Source organism: Camponotus floridanus, unplaced genomic scaffold (genome assembly GCF_003227725.1).
Source record: "Camponotus floridanus strain SB8 unplaced genomic scaffold, Cflo_v7.5 scaffold14, whole genome shotgun sequence".
In the NCBI taxonomy this organism is placed as follows: Eukaryota; Metazoa; Arthropoda; class Insecta; order Hymenoptera; family Formicidae; genus Camponotus; species Camponotus floridanus.
In genome coordinates, this window is record NW_020229259.1 from 536,885 (window position 1) to 554,736 (window position 17,852).

At 28.4% G+C, this 17,852-nt stretch overlaps 2 protein-coding genes across 3 annotated transcripts; both read left to right on the forward strand.

The window, feature by feature from the left end:
• The first annotated feature begins 498 nt into the window (after positions 1-498).
• Positions 499-2,949, forward strand: LOC105254403 (ras-related GTP-binding protein A). Its single transcript, XM_011263055.3, has 6 exons — positions 499-677; positions 800-899; positions 1,009-1,393; positions 1,479-1,694; positions 1,788-1,903; positions 1,970-2,949. Exons 1-6 carry the CDS (start codon positions 666-668, stop codon positions 2,059-2,061), a joined length of 921 nt encoding a protein of 306 aa, XP_011261357.1. The 5' UTR covers positions 499-665; the 3' UTR covers positions 2,062-2,949.
• Positions 2,950-3,319: 370 nt separating this feature from the next.
• Positions 3,320-8,742, forward strand: LOC105254402 (beta carbonic anhydrase 1). 2 transcript variants are annotated; one of them, XM_011263053.3, is made up of 5 exons: positions 3,320-3,492; positions 6,349-6,433; positions 7,106-7,293; positions 8,164-8,355; positions 8,447-8,742. In XM_011263053.3, the coding sequence occupies exons 1-5, from the start codon at positions 3,400-3,402 to the stop codon at positions 8,654-8,656; spliced, it is 768 nt and encodes a 255-aa protein (XP_011261355.1). In that variant the 5' UTR covers positions 3,320-3,399; the 3' UTR covers positions 8,657-8,742. The 2 variants fall into 2 exon arrangements, with proteins under 2 accessions (XP_011261355.1, XP_025262140.1); XM_025406355.1 differs by lacking the exon at positions 8,447-8,742 and having other exon boundaries at positions 7,106-7,211; positions 8,164-8,349.
• Positions 8,743-17,852: the final 9,110 nt, after the last annotated feature.

Genomic DNA, 17,852 nt, shown 5'->3' on the forward strand with positions numbered 1-17,852 from the left:
TATCGTACAATAAATTTTTTTAAACATATTGATCGGCTGCAGGATGGAAATTCTCGAGTCTCTAGATATCTTCTATTTTTTTCTAGCTACTCAATACGCTGAAAAAAATTGATCGTGCGAGAAATAAATATCAGCTTTGACGTTTTCGAATTTTTACTTAAATTAATTTATCACATTCAGTTTTTTTTGGCGATCAATATAAATAATCTTATAGATTCCGAAATATTTGTGAAAAATATGTTTCAATTTGTTTCATCAATACTTGATATAATAATATAAATTATATGAAAATACAAAAACTTATCTGTATCTATTTTAATCGCGGGTTAATCGCTTTGAGATAGGTTACTAAAACGTCATTGACCAATCACAGCTATTCCTCTGAAGAATGTAACTATTATTCTCTAGAGAAATGGCTGCGATTGGCCAATGACGTTTAGTAACCTACTTCAGAGCGATTAATCCGTACCATTCGAAAACGCCATAAATTCACCCCCACTCTTGATGGCTTATCTTATAGAGGGTTGAGTTCTCGTATTGTTGCAGTTCGCACTTCGCAGAGTGAACAGGGTGGATTGTTGTGTGCGACTCTTTTTTTCAGGGGAACAGCTGATAAGATATTTTTCTTGCAGAAATTATAATTGATACTCGTTATTCATTCCAAGATGAAGAAGAAGGTATATTAATTATATAAACACAAAAGATCTGCATGGATTAAAAAAATTTTTTTTTATTAATATATAAATATAGTCATGCCACGTATGATATTATTTAAATGAGAATTATGTATTCTATTTAGGTGTTGCTGATGGGCAAAAGTGGCTCTGGAAAGACGAGCATGCGTAGCATTATCTTCGCCAATTATATCGCTCGGGATACCCATCGTTTGGGAGCAACAAGTCAGTCTTTCTGGATATTAATTATATAATATTAATTATAATTATAATTTCTATTTAATTTATTTATTAAATTTATTGGAATTTATTGAAATAAAACTGTTCATTACAGTTGACGTAGAACATTCTCACGTTCGTTTTCTCGGCAATTTGGTACTGAATCTATGGGATTGTGGTGGTCAGGAGGCATTCATGGAAAATTACTTTGCATCGCAGCGAGATAACATATTCAGAAATGTGGAGGTATTAATTTATGTCTTTGATGTGGAATCAAGAGAATTGGACAAAGACATGCACTATTATCAAAGCTGCCTAGAAGCGATACTGCAGAATAGCCCAGAAGCAAAAATATTTTGCCTTGTTCACAAAATGGATCTTGTACAAGAGGACCAACGTGATTATATATTCAGGGAGAGAGAGGAAGATTTAAAAAGACTGAGTTTGCCTCTGGAGTGCACTTGCTTTAGAACTAGTATATGGGATGAAACATTATACAGGTAAATATTATAAACACAATTTTATAAACAAATGCAGTATTTCAAATATTCTGATATTCCGATAAACCAATGCTAATTATTTTAGGGCTTGGTCATCTATTGTATATATGTTGATTCCCAATGTGAAAGAACTCGAACAAAGTTTAAATCAGTTTGCCAATATTATCGATGCGGATGAAGTTCTTTTATTTGAGAGAGCAACCTTTTTGGTAATAAGCCATTGTCAGCGACAATTTCATAGAGATGTTCATCGCTTTGAAAAAGTTTCCAATATAATCAAACAGTTTAAATTGAGTTGCAGGTAAATATAGTATAATTAAAAAAAGAGAAAATATTAATAGAAGATTAAGAACAAGAAATGAATCACTCAAAGACTCTGTTATTAATTTTTTAGTAAATTAGCAGCGCAGTTTCAAAGCATGGAAGTTAGAAACAGCAATTTCGCGGCTTTTATTGATATATTTACCTCAAATACATACGTGATGGTCATCATGTCTGATCCAACTATACGTAAGTATTTGAAATTTATTCGCTGTATTTTTAAAAACTATTGTTAAAACATGTGCGTGTTTTCAGCATCTGCAGCAACATTAATCAACATACGCAATGCGCGAAAACACTTCGAAAAATTGGAGCGCGCTAGTCAGAGCTCGGCATTAAGCAGATAGAAGTCGGCGCGACCCAGGCGCCTCGTCACCCGGGTCCAAACTGTTGATGACTGTTGAATTTACGAAAGTCAGATTTTGCATTGTGTGCCGTTAAGATAAAGCATGCGATTGAGAGATTGATACACTTGTTAACGAAATCGGATCACATATATCGGATCATGGTATATATTTCAAATACGCTTTATAATATTTGATTTTCAACATGAGCGTTTATGACAAAATAAGTATATAATTGATGTATCTGAGAAAGAGGCATATACTTATTTTGTCTGAGACAGGCTGACGGTTATTGATATTTTAGATTGTAATATATAAAATGAATTTATATTATATGTATAATATAACACGTCTCTGTAATTTATCGATATAGGACTTATACATGCGTAATTCCTTCTAATCTTATTCTAAATATTTTTTTATGTATTATTCTTATTTTTTATTTTTGACTTAAAGGTTGATGATCAAAATCGACTTGCAAGAATATTCTATGAATGCTAGTAATAAATGAATCAGTGCAATCATATGTCTTTCTATTTGCATATATCACTATATAATATACATCTCACAATATAACAATATAAGACTGAGTGTTTATCTGGGATTTTAGGTATCGAAAGTGACTCGCAATGGTAAAAGTTTTTCATGTAGATAATTCATGAAGATTACATTTAACTATGTATGTACACTCATAAGTTTTACTATTGAGAGTTTTTTTTTCTCAAATATAAAATTTTAAGTAACTGTACAGCTTGTATTAAAGTGTCATATGATAATTATAAAGCTAATAAATGATAAATGCTAATTTAAGATAGACATTCTATGGTATATTTACATCATAAGTAAAAGATTTGTGTACGAGAGTTCATAGATTAAAGTGTATTTTTTAAATGTGCAAATAAAAATCGCAAACTTTTTTTCATATACATTATTTATATATTTTATATTTATATTATATATTTATATATTTTTTTCATATACATTATTTATATATTTGTTTTCTAATAGATTGAGGAATTGATATTTTTGATATGAATTAAAAATAATATTTAATATAAGAAATGTATTTAGCTTTTGCTTTTCTTATCACCATCCACAGTTTGATTTAGATTTATTGTAAAAGCACTCATACATTCGAAGGAATTTTTAATCCTTGAAATATTCAAAATTAAAGATGTGATTTTAAAAAAAAACATTTTTAAGCCTGAATCGGTTTGAATCAAAGAGAAATTAAATTTCCCGCCGTCGCGTTAAGAAATGGCGGAATTGTGAACTATCATTGCTCATTCAAGAAAATAAGTTTTTAACAGTTATTTCATAGTTAGTTGCTTGAATGCTACGATGGACAGAATACTTAAAGGAATCATGAAGTACAGGAAGTGTCATCGGGAGGGAATGGTGAAACAATTTCAACGAGTCCGAGATCATCCCGAGGTACGCTCGCATGATATCAAAGAAAAAAATATGTCGTATGATTTTTCATCGCATAAGTATTCGTGTTACAATATCACTAGCAACGGGATCCACGTGCTATGCACGTTTGTTGATATAATTTTTAAGTGGATATAATTTTCAACAGGCTAATTTACCTAAAATAAAATTACAAATTAATTATTTAACATAAATTCAATCTATAAATTTAATTAATTAGATACAATCGGATAATATTTTTTTTTTATAATGCAAAGTGATCCGAAATTATGACCTTGAACAGCGATTGGCCAATAACTGATAGAATGTTCATATTTAACGGTATTATATATTAATGTCGTGAATGTGTCATGTTTCACGTATATAGATTTATTTACATAAATAGACTGCGTATAAGTAATATTGATATAATTGAGAGACCAAAATATGCGTTCAGATGTCTCTCCGTCAAATAAAATGCTCTGGAAAGAAGCTATGTAAAAAAAATAAGAATAAGAATGTAAAGCAATTGCTTCTTCATTTTCCTTCTCTTCATTAAATGTATAATTAAAACATCTAATTCTCTATTGTTATTTCTCGTAATGTTAAATTTCTATCGAGCGCACGATTTATTTATGTAAATTATGTATACGTGGCATTTAAAATATCTTATCGACGATATTACTTGATAGACGAAGATGATTATAGTGGGTTCTGTTTTTATCGATACTCTGTCGATACTATTTGAAATTTTTACACACATACAGTAGAATATCTGTCTTATCAATCAATGGTAATGCACGATGGAACATTTCGATGAGGATTAATTGTGTCACAGATTTCGAAATTATATTTATAAAAATTGTTTACTGTTGTTTACATAATATTTAAATGATATATATATTTTCATGTAAATTATTGTAAATTAAATATCAGAATGCAAAAAAATTATATCACATAAAATGTTAATAAGATGTACTATTTTTTTTAATGTAATACGTGTAATATAACATTTATATAACATAATAATATAATTTATTTTAATTTTTATCGGTGTAAAATTTAGTTTGTTGAATTTTTATTGATTTTTTTACATTATAAAATATTCCAATTATATCGTTATATTTAAATCATATGTACAACATGAATGAAATATCTTCGAGAGAAATCATATTTTATAAACTATTTAAATATGAATGTGTTATTGATGTAAAAAGATCCTTGAATAAAAATTTGGATATTATGGACTATTTTATTTTGATAAAAAAAAAGGTAACTGGATAATTAAAAATGCACTCTATATAAAACAGTGCTTTTGCAGATTGATTACATGTAGTCATTTTTATTACTTTGTAGATTTATTCCGCTATTTTTGGCTAAAATAAATTTTTTTCTTTAATGCAATATTTCTTGAGACAAAGTTTCTTTAAGGACATGTATACAATACTCGATACAATATTATTTTAATTATATATAAAATGTATTTTATATAAAATTTATTATATATAAAATGTATTTTTATTTATTCAAATTTTATATAAAATTTTATATTTTTATTTATTCAAATTTTATATAAAATAAAGTCAATGAATAAATATCCGGATTTTTACTTGAAGACCTTTAGTGTCTAAAATATATACTCTTAAAATATACAGCGTGTGTCAAAAGTTCCGGGACGGCTGGATAATTTGAAAAATACGCATCACAGAGGAAAATGACCTAGACAAAAGTTGTAGGATTTTTCCCGGGCAATCCGACGGTGACCTTAGATTTGACCTTGGATAGTCATTTGAAGGTCACATAAAGATTACCTTCAATTTCTTAAGTGGAACTCCCTATTTTTCATTGCATATTCTTGTAGCTTATCTCGAGAGCTTTCCAAAACACTATAATTAAGTACCTTTTTATTAAGTACTTTTTGAGTTATAAGGCTTGAAATAATTTCTTAATTTTACATAAACCATAAAATATCTAGTAAACCATTCATTTTTCGATTATCTTACCTTCATACTTTTATGTACAAAATAATGAGAGGAATCAATTGGTGTAAAGAAAACATACAGTTGTTTTTAAGAAAAAATATGGAATTGTTAATTGCAAATTACATATTTTTTCTTAGAAACAACTATGTGTTTTCTTTACACCAATTGATTCCTCTCATTATTTTGTACATAAAAGTATGAAGGTAAGATAATCGAAAAATGAATGGTTTACTAGATATTTTATGGTTTATGTAAAATTAAGAAATTATTTCAAGCTTTATAACTCAAAAAGTACTTAATAAAAAGGTACTTAATTATAGTGTTTTGGAAAGCTCTCGAGATAAGCTACAAGAATATGCAATGAAAAATAGGGGGTTCCATTTAAGAAATTGAAGGTAATCTTTATGTGACCTTCAAATGACTATCCAAGGTCAAATCTAAGGTCACCGTCGGATTGCCCGGGAAAAATCCTACAACTTTTGTCTAGGTCATTTTCCTCTGTGATGCGTATTTTTCAAATTATCCAGCCGTCCCGGAACTTTTGACACACGCTGTATAATCTAGTGTATATACAATGTTCAATTTATTACATGACTTTATTGTGCTCTCTCTCTCTCTCTCTCTCTCTCTCTCTCTCTCTTTCTCTCTCTTTCTCTTTCGAGAATATAAAAAATTTTATTCAAGGAAAAATAGTATAATAAAAAAAATATATAAAAAGAAATGTTACATCGCAGCACTGTGTAAAAAATTCGTTTCGAATATTTTAAAACATCTAACGATAAAAGTCAAGAAAAGCGAAATGACGAAAGATTTTTCCCTCTTCTAATTCCAAGCTACAGTTATAATTGCAACATCAGCAAGATCGTAACCTGATGTATATTGTTGCTCTTATCTCTAGCCGAAAGCAGTGTTCTTTACCTGCATGGACTCCCGGATGATTCCAACTAGATTTACGGAAACGAACGTTGGGGACATGTTTGTCGGTACGACAATCTATTATAGCATTATCGCGATCGCTTATGAGTGTTATAGCTTGGTTTATTTTTTATCTCTTTCGATTCAAGAATAGTGTATTTTTTCCTTCAATGCAATATTTCTTGACAAAAGTTTCTTCAAGGAGATGTATACAATACTCGATACAATATTATTTTAATTATGTATAAAATGTATTTTATATAAAATTTATTATATATAAAATGTATTTTTATTTATTCAAATTTTATATAAAATTTTATATTTTTATTTATTCAAATTTTATATAAAATGTATTTTTATTTATTCAAATATTTTATTTGAATGGAAAAATTTATGGGAATCTTATGTATATATCTTTATAAAGATATAGTATAATAAATTATTTTGTATATATAAATTAAATATATGTACAAATTAATCTTTTGCTTTTTATATACGTATTATTTTTCGCTATTTTATATATATAAATTAAACAAAAAGTAAAATGCTATTCTCTTTTAATACAATTTAATACAATACAATATATATAATATATATATATATATATATATATATATCTGTAAAAATATCTGAAAAATTTGTGAGTCATTGATACGCGTGGCTTCTGAATTTCATCCAGGGGGGCAGCGTAGAGAGCCGAGAACAAAAAGTCAGACGTCTAACAGAGTTTTCCTTTTCAGTCCGAAATCCCGGTAATGTTGTTCCACACTCACAACATTTTGGGGACGAATTTACTATGTGCGAATCGGCGGCGCTGGAACTTGGTTGCGTGGTAAACGACATAAGGCACGTTATCGTTTGCGGTCACAGCGATTGTAAGGCGATGAATTTGCTCTACGCTTTGCGGGATGAGGAATTTGCATCACAAGTGCGTTTTTTGCAGCCCTATATACATATATATACACACACACATGTACAGTGTGGAGCAAAAGTTCCGGTCAATTATCTTAGAAAATATATGGTTTAATGGAAAAACGTTTCGAATAAAAGTTATAGAGTTTAAAAAATTGATTAGCTGGTAACAATTGAATTTTTGATGATCTTGAAAAGCCACATCAAGATTATTATAAAAATTTTTAATGGAACTCACCATTTTTTTTGAATATTTTTATAGTTTATCTTAAGAGCTTTTCAAAACACTATAATAAGGTATTTTTTCATCAAGTATTTTTCGAATTACAAGACTTGAAAGTTAGACTATCGTCGCCATTAATATTATTCATGATGTATCACGTGGAGGTTGCACGGTCAAATTTACATTTCATTTGTATTTATGTCTGTATGCATGTGAACAAACACATAACAGAGGTGCGAATCCGACTATACAACCTCTATGCGATACATTTTTGATAATGTTAATGCTGTACTATCAAATCTTATAATTCGAGAAGTATTTAATGAAAGAAATATTATATCATGTTTTGAGAAGCTCTCGAAATAAGCTACAAGAATATCTAACAAGAAATGGTGGATTGCGTTTAAGATTTTTATATTGATCTTGAGAGAGGAGGACTTTTCAAGTTTATGGAAAATTCAAGTAATTATCAGCTAATACATTTTTTAAGCCCTACATCTTTTATTGAAAACATTTTTCCTTGAAACCAATATATTTCTGAGATAATTAGCCCTGAACTATATGTATTTCCCATATAAAATAATTACGCTTTTAATAATAAAACGCGAAATATATCCTTCGTGTTTTTACGCGCAAAATCGTAATGCCACCCGAAACTTGTAGACGAATAGAAGAATATCTCCGCTAAGAGCGTGGTTGTGTGCACATGCCAGCAGCAGTTTGACCAAATTTCAGCATCTCGAAGTCGCCGGTTTCCACGAGCCGATTATTTTTCAGGCTGAGACACCACTGCGAAAATTTGTTGCTTACATCGATCCGGAAGATAAGTTCGCTATCGAGGACAAGTTGTCGCAAGTTAGTGATCGCGAAAAATAGATGTTTACGCGCGAAGATAATTTTCATATATATATATTAACTTTGTTATTCTGAATTTATCTTGTTGCAGATCAATACGTTACAACAACTTCAAAATATCGCATCGTACGGATTCTTGAAGAAACGTTTAGAGAGACACGATTTGCACATCCATGCGTTGTGGTTCGATATTTATACCGGGGATATTTATTATTTTAGTCGAGCCAATAAGAGATTTGTGGAAATAAATGAAATAACGGAGCCATTCTTGCTTAAAGAAATTAAAAGATATTATTCGTAAACGTTTCGAAAAGAATTTATAATGCCAATATTGTGCCATTATTGCTAATATTGTATTTCCAAAAATCGTACAAATTATGAATCGTAAAGAACAATTATTTATATTTTTATATATTTAAGCTTATAAATTTTATATTTATTTATATTTATCTCGAAGAATTATATTAATGTACAATAAATAAAATTTTCATTGCAGCAAAACGAACAATTTAGTGAAAATTTAGTAAAAAGTTAATTTTATGATAATTATATCGAATTCTTGATATGAAATATATTTTTCCATTGATTCACACATATACAATATATAATATAACTATTTTTTATACATTTTTAATCATAATATAATTATTTTTTATATCTATAAGTATATATAAAATTCTATTTGCGGAGAGTATAACATATTATAAACTATTTGTAAAGATATAAAATCCATTGTGGAATAAAATGGGTATTATTGTACTTTTCTTCTGATTTTGTAATTTACACTTACTATTTCGATTCAATTCTAATTTGAAAAATAGAAAAAGTCAAGATTCAGAAAAGCATCAAAGAGTTTCAAATCAATGGCAAGAACTATCTATAGATGGATGGACGGCTTCGAACGAATTAGAGCATGCCGGTTCCGAAAGAGAAAGCAAAACAACTAAAGAAGCTATAAGGAATCAGAATTACGCAGCGTTGTATCGTTATTAAGATCCGCAACTACACTTCTCGATGGGCACAAAATGTAAACTCGTATAATACATACCACGTTTTTGTATCACTCTGTATCATTTATTTAATGTAAGTTTTAGAAAAATTTCAAATAAATGTATAATATAAAATAAAATATATTGACACGACACTGTTGATGTAAATTCAAATTTAATCTTGTATCGAGTATTTTAATAGAATACCTAATGTTTAATGCTTTCATTTTAAATTAAATTTATATTTTTAATATCATCAAAAGAGTTATGATTATAATGCAATACAAGACTTTATATTGTTATTACATAAATTTACATCAATGTTTGTAACGTTAGGTTTATTTATATTGCATAAAATATAAAATATAATTTTTTTATAAATGTTTAGGAGAATTATACATCAAATATATAAAATATATTCTTTCTACAAGAATTTCTGGAAGAATTTCAATATTATATAATTACATTAAAAAGTTAGCTTAATGTTTAACTTGTGTTTTTAAAGTCAAATCACGGAATTAACAATTATATTCTTTCTCCTTTTTGTCAAGAGATGAAATAAACCAAACATATAAAGTGCGTGCGTAAATTAACGGGAGTTCTTGTACATAGTTACAAGCATGAGTATAGAAACGGTGCACGCATAATTCGCACTTTTCTATCAGCTCTTTGCGGTAAAAGTGAAAAGAATTCCCTCAGCTTCTCCAGCAGAATCGTCCAGTTAAGCCGGTTAGGCTGGCGTATAGAATGTTAGAGAAAAAAAACAGAGGAAGGAGAAAAACAATGGTGTTCCGAGGCGAATTCTTTCATCTTCGATTGATTTTTGACATTAAACGATGTTGTGGGTCCTCACCGCTAAAGAAGTGTGACAAATGCACAGTCTTCTTAAAAACGGCGAATCAAACAAACCTGCAGGCTTCGTTCGTATTGTGCCATTAGACACGCTCTATGAAACAAACTTCATTTTTCCTACTTACCTACCTATCTACCTGTCGCTTACATAAAGTTTTGTTTGTGCCACATTTTGTATGGCTAGAAATAGGGTTTTCTCAGACAAATAACTTAATATGCGAGTTAGCTGTTAGAACGGAACTGTGGCCTATTGTATATTGCATTTATCCGCTTCCTTCCGTAAACAAAGAATCTCAAAGATTTTACGGTATTCTTTTTTTATTTATTTGCCTACTTTGGATAGACTCAACTACCTGAGATGCGCAGGTGTAAAAATTTATTCTTGTCAACGTGTACATAATATTGATTTATAGCGATAATGTAAATTATATATTTTAATAATAAATAATACATGTTATGTAAAGGAATTATAAATATTTATTAAACATCAATGATAAAATATCATAAAATACGACAGTAATTTGGATAATTTTTAATATTAATTTTTTAGCAAAGCTTATTTTTTCCAGAAAAAGATAAATCACAAATATAGAATTTAAATATATGAAGTATATATTTTAATTTAAATAATTTTTAATATTAATTTTTAATTATTCAGCAAACCTTGTGTCTCTTCCAGGAAAAGATAAGTAAAAAATGTAGAATTTAAATATATGAAATATGTATTTGATTGACAAATAAAATTTTAGATTGTGTGAGCTAAATTTGCCAAATTATCCAAATTCTTGCGAAATGTTATCCAAATTATTGCCAAATATAAATAATAAAAAGATGTTTATGTATCGAATAATGTAAGAGAGCAATTTAGAAGATAATATAAAAAAAAAATAAAAAAAATAATTTTTTTTAAGTGACATTTGTTTCTAGAAGACACAAAATACATATAAAGAATTAAAAGGTTAATAGATTTTTCATCTTCATGTTTTCCAGATCTTCAAATTTCAACAAGACGAATATTTAATACTATTACATAGATATGTATTATATATTATTACACATTCAGTGTTGTACATACATGAACGTAAAATATAATAAAATATATATGTTTCACATGTTCAACAAGACGAATATTTAATACTATTACATAGATATGTATTATATATTATTACACATTCAGTGTTGTACATACATGAACGTAAAATATAATAAAATATATATGTTTTAGTACACTTTATTAAAAATTTTTTGCAAAAGATGCTTTTACAAAAATACCTTTGCATAATGTGTTCTTTACTACAAAGATTTTAAAAATAATGATTCTACAAAGGTTCTAAAAAAGTCTTAAAAAGGTACTACATATGGTTTTTACTACAAACTATGTAATATTTACATTATAATAGATAAAATATAGTCTGAAAATATAAACTCTGACCATTAAAAATTGCATTGTCAATTTGAATCTTTGTTGACTTATTGTTAAGAGTTTCTTACAAAAAAAAGTTAGTTGCTTGTAATAAATATTTTTTTATGGTTTAAGTGACTATTCGTGTTGGATTGTGTTATCTAGCCGACTTTTGTACCTTCAAATAAAATGGTTTCCTTGAAATAAAGTGATTCTTCTTTGGTGCTATAGAAAATATTTATACGTCCTTTTTAACCAACTTTTGCTAACAACGTTTCTTATACTAACACATTTGTTTGTTTTATTAATCTCTGGCATCATTAACAGGATTACCTTGTTATTTTTAGAGCGAATAAACTTTGATTTACTTCAACAGTATTCAACTTATTTGTTTATTGTCGATGATTTCTAATAAACACTCTGGCTCTGCTCTTTCTTAAGTTTTATGTTTTTTATATCTCAAATTTTTTCGATAAGTTATTAATAAAATTTCCAGAATATTAAAAAAAATAAAAGAGATAAGAGAACACGTTCTTTAATTCTTCAAAAAACAAAGAAATATAATTAAAAAAAAATTAAACTAAAAATGAAGAAACAGAGAGAAGAGCAAATATTATCTATCATTCCGAGAAGCTATTTCTTATAAAAAATCATTTGTCAATTGCTAATAATAATATTATTATTTCAAGCCGAAGAGATTTACTACACTGCAAGTATAAATTTATACGTAGCAGATTTATACGTCGCAGTTAGAGAGATACTGTGATATTCCATATAGCAAATGCACATCATTTGATGTTAAAATAACATGACTTGTTGCCTGGAATATTTGTTTGATCGAACATCTAATGACGCTCTGATGAAAGTCGAAAAATTTCTCAGACTAATATTTTTCCGAACAATTTTTAATCGTTCCAAATTATTAAATGTGCGTGCGAATTATTGAACGTGTGCGCATATCACAGCGTTCTTCGAAATTTTAATATGTTTCATCGACGAAGCGAGAAGAACGATGTCACGACTTTGTACGATCTCCTTTTTCGCGTTATACTCGTCCGCGAAAAAGAAGCGGTCAGTGGTGCGTGCCGAGGCATAACGTGCTCTGCAGCCACCGCACAGTGGCATTATTTCGTTACGCTCGTATCTTTCCGAAACTTTATGTCTCTGTCATTGCGATGGAAAACATTCGGACGTGTAGTAATTAATGATGGCGCGTTGCATTCACATAATTAATTAGCGAGCTGAATACTTCGGTAGATCGTTTAATGCGAATGTCTGATTGTGAGTTATGTGAAAGGTGTACTTGAGAAAAATTAGGAGACTTAAAGAACCAAATAATACGGCCGAATTCTTATAAATCTTATAAAAATTGATTAAGGAAGATTAAATTAAAAATGAAACTCAATGAAAGTGGATTAAAAACATACCCATAGTCATAGAAATTGAGCTGTATTTAAATTTAGAGCTTCTAATTATTTATTGAATCTTAATTCAGGATCAGAATTTATAATTTATACATTAATATGATATAATTTACGTTTACACTAAGCATTTTTGAATATTTTTGTCGAGAAATCTAAACTCTCTTAATAAAAGATTATTTACAAGATACTGATATACATCTATTATTTATTTAAATTGTAAAGCGCATTTTCTTCTCATGCATCGCACGAAATTCTTACGTATATTCGTTTTCATGCGTGAGTAAAAGTAAGTTCAACGTAAATAGCTTGCTATGCGTGCATGTGTGATGCACACATCATGTAGGTGTCATACATATGTCTTTACAGAAATCACAAGAAAAATATAATCATATTTCTAAAAAAAAAAATCATTAAATTAACGGTTCGTATTTATGTCATTATGATGTTCGTCATTTTGTAATTATTATTTTTCATTATTTTCCGATTGATTGTAAGAAAGAAGAAATAAAACATTTCTCTAAATAGTCGCGATAAAAGCAGGTTAATTACCTTTCACTTTTAGCAGTATTCTTTGCAATAAATGATTTTTCTCATTAATTAATTGTTGATAAAAGTTTTTATAAATAATAAATTTACGTGTATTTGTGATTTATAAATTCAAATTTTGTGTATTTATAATTTAAAATTTTGATAAATAAAAAAATATCACACAATTACACATATACATATTCATACATACATACATAATATATTCAATCAGAAATAAGAATATGAATATAAATAAAGATATAAAACATAATATATAAGAATGTAAATATAAATAAACATATAAGAAAAAGAAACATAAGAATATATAAATATTTAAAAAATCCGTTTATATTTTAAATATTTAAGGTACCAACTCATTCTTACGCTTAAAAGTGTAAAATACAAAATAGTTTTTGATACACACATCCATTTAAAATAGGAAGAGAAAATAAATGTTCCTAAAATAGTTTTTCTAAAATAAAAATGATTTTTTTTAAATATTTATATATTCTTGTGTATTTATTTATATTTATATTCTTAGTTCTTACGATCTATATTTTTTCCTATCTAATTATTAGATCAAATCTTACTATTTGTTCTTATTTTTAACGTAAAGTCGCATCTATTTTCTGGCATCATCGCATAATACATATTGCCAACACGAATAGTGGCAATAGAATAGACTTCATTAACATTTAATCTATAATTCATTAACATTTCTTTCATTAACGAATCTAGAATTCTTTACAAAGAATATTTACAAAATAAGGAAATACATAAAAGCTATATAATTTTTATATATTTCTTTATTTTTTGATATTATATATCTAGAGAAGAGTTTCAAATGAATCGTTAAAATTTTTACATAATTAATTATCATTAAAGTTTTTACATAAAATTAGTGGAATAAAAATATAAATCTGCTTTTCTAATTTAATTTGTCAGTTGAATTTTGATATTTTCGGTCCTATCACTTTTTTTTATCAATTTCAGGTCGAGGAAGTCACAGTACATTTTCATAGACATTTCTCTCTTTGTTCGGTCGGTCGAATATCAAGATCCCGCAGGGCATACAGGCCCTGCGTACGTGTTTGTCTTCGCCGCTTGAAAACGTCCGAAATACTAAATAAAACCGTTAGAATATAGCATAATAACTGTATCCTCATACAATAGTTCCACGAAACAATTCCTTCCTCTCCCCTTTTATTTTTATCTATCCGCTTTTATGATAGTATCGTTTATTTTAATGTCCTAGTCATTAGTGACTAATGAAATTTTAAATATCTGATTTTTATCGTTATTCTCCAAATATCTTATTGTTAGAGTGTAATTATAGAATCTTATCATTTAATTTTCGAATTTCTTATCATTTAATGAGCTCCTTCAAAAAAATTTGAAAAGGATAATTAATGTAATTAAACTTATTCGATTGTTTGTTTTAAACAAGCTGAAAATGATAATGATATTGACATTTCAAATAATAAAAGAGATAAAAGTTAAAGTATAATAAATTTTTTAAATAAATTACTTATAAATACTTACATTATAAATGCGCCATATACATAATACGACCCGATGGAAACAATTAATTAATAAATATTACATAATTACATTAATTGCATAATTAATACTGAAGATTATAAAAAGATATGTCCTTGGTCAATTCCCGATTTCACAATTCCGTCAAAATACAATCGTTTAAAGTTGCATGGGTCAAGCACGTCGACAGAAATCGTCATGCCCACGGAAACTTATATTGAGCAACTCCGTTCAGCGCGGTGTGTCGAATGTTCCCCAATGATATCGCGCATTTTTGCACGATGTTCGCAGAACGTAACGGCGGCGGTCGTAATTATACAATGTCGCAAAAGGGTGCAACGAACTCATTCGCTGTTGCATCGTGTATTTCCGCTAAAGGCCAGACGAATCTTATAAAATAATTTATGTTATATATTAATATTGTATAAGTTGTGCTTTATCATATTCAACGATACTTTAATCATCTATATTTAATGCACTAGACCACATTTTTTCAGTTTCTTTATCACATCATCAATTTTATTTCGGCATCAATATATATTAATAAGGAAAAAAAATTATAAAAAATATTTACTATTTAATATTGAGAGGAAAGAGTTTTATAATAATTCAACTAACTCTCTTGAAATCATATATTAAAGGAGGTTTAAATCATATGGAAAACAACTTACGGCGTTACATAAAAGTAAATTATGGCAGTCGATATGTGGCAGAAAATAGATCAAATATTTTAATAAGCAACTTTGATAAACGCCGTCAGGCCATTTTTTAAAAAACAGTTTTTAATCTATAACTCTCCTTTTTCACATTGTAAAATAATTATTTAAGGCTCAGAGTGAAGATAATGAATTTCACCTAATTTTATCGTAACATCTCCTTGATGAGAAGATCCGGGGGACTAGCCCCTCTTACAATTAGCGCTCATCATAGCATAAAAAGCTATATTCCTTTAGAGGAGATAACTAAAGTCAGGCCTTTAGACGATCCTTACAAATCTTTAATAGAAAAATAAAACATATGTTATATAATATATAGTTTTTTAGTGAGATGGTCTATCATACTGTTACGCAAAAATTATTGCGACGATTTTAAGTTAGATTTTTTACATCCATAGTCAGAATTTGGGCTAAAAATTCTAAACAAACTAACTAATATAAAGATTTTGATTTATAAATACGGTCATAAAATTGATCGTATAAAAAATACGTTGTGTTTTTTTTTATACGAATTAAAAAACAAAAAGTTACTACGCACATAACCAGAGTCATAATGGAAAAACAGTTTTTTAGAAAATGGCCTATATATCACATCTTCGTGATGATGGCATTTTTCAAGGTTACGTCCATTGTTTAGTCTACTCGCTAAGCTCTGTGGACTGCCTTTTAGTTCCGTAAACTGTTTTGGATATCTTTCTTTCTGAAATTTTTGTACAATAAAGTCTGGAAAAAAATATTTTTCCAGTTTTTATTGTATAAAAATTTGTTAAAAGAAAACAATTTGATTCTTTACATGTATTACATACATATGGGATAATAATTTGATTTTTCTCGCATTTATCATATTCATGACAGAATTATGTTAGACGAATGCTAATCTCGAAAAATAAGACTTAGAAGTACAATGGAGTCAACGTGCATATCCATCATATGTTACTTTATGCAAACGAATATGGCCACGTGTTTGTCGACGCCTCCTCATCGCAATACGGGTATTACAGAGTGTGTCGTGCGTAGATCGTTCGTGCGTGAGCGCATAAGTTCAAGAACAATGGCGCGTGCTCCGGTGCTCCGATCTATATAACGTACATAAGTACGATTGTACTTTAACCGGGCAGAGAGCGATGGCTGCGGTGGCGACTGTTCATTGTGACTGCGATGGTGGCGAACAGTTCTTGTCCCACTGACCCACAAGCACACTTACCTATGTTATACTATGCTTGCTGTATTTGCGGTTCCGTTGTCGCCGCTCTGTACCTTAATGCCTATACATATTACGACGCAGAACGTTATTCTCGCAACGAAAATTCGTAATTATCATCATATCGTGTCGATAGATGCTCGGTCCGATTACTTCTAATGAAATCTTCAGGTTAGCGAAGCAAATCCTCAGCGTTTGTTCATAATACGAAAGCTATCCTTCTAAGCGTATAATGTCTCGTTACGAGCGAGCAGATTTAGAATTAATCAAAGTATGCCTTCGGTAAATGGGACAACGCTATTATTTTCCAACGATAAAATTAATACCATTTTCTAACGGTTATTAAATGTATTGTATAATTTATCATTATTTCATGACTTCATATAATCACATTACATTATAATTTATTTTATTTACTGAGACAATTTTTATTCTATGATCTATTATTATTCGATCTATTATTATTAGTGAAGATGCAAGTATTGAAACAAATGAAAAACTTGTAAACCAAAAATGGACTCCTTTTTAAAAAAGAAAAAAGGATGAAGGATTTTATCATGTATTTTGTAGATTTTTTTTCATTGTATGTATGAGTATTTATTTTATTATCTTCGGTAAAAAAAGTTTCTCATCACATCATATTATCACTTGTTTTATTTATATTTTTAATATATTTTTATGTTAAAAAGTTAATCTAATTGGAAAAAGAATTACTATATTGCCTATTTATCAGATTTACCATTTGCCTCTTAAATTTGCCATAATACCGTTTGAATTTTATGATTAAAGAAAACTGAACGCTACATGTGTATCTATTGTAGTCATATAATAAAATATTAATTAAAT

Excerpts from the sequence above, each read along its gene's own strand:
- LOC105254403 (XM_011263055.3), top strand. Across the intron at positions 1,394-1,478 it reads TGGGATGAAACATTATACAG|GGCTTGGTCATCTATTGTAT; the intron begins GTAAATATTATA and ends TAATTATTTTAG. Across the intron at positions 1,904-1,969 it reads CATGTCTGATCCAACTATAC|CATCTGCAGCAACATTAATC; the intron begins GTAAGTATTTGA and ends GCGTGTTTTCAG.
- LOC105254402 (XM_011263053.3), top strand. The coding sequence starts at position 3,400 with ATGGACAGAATACTTAAAGGAATCATGAAGTACAGGAAGTGTCATCGG. Across the intron at positions 6,434-7,105 it reads CGTTGGGGACATGTTTGTCG|TCCGAAATCCCGGTAATGTT; the intron begins GTACGACAATCT and ends TTTCCTTTTCAG. Across the intron at positions 8,356-8,446 it reads TCGAGGACAAGTTGTCGCAA|ATCAATACGTTACAACAACT; the intron begins GTTAGTGATCGC and ends ATCTTGTTGCAG.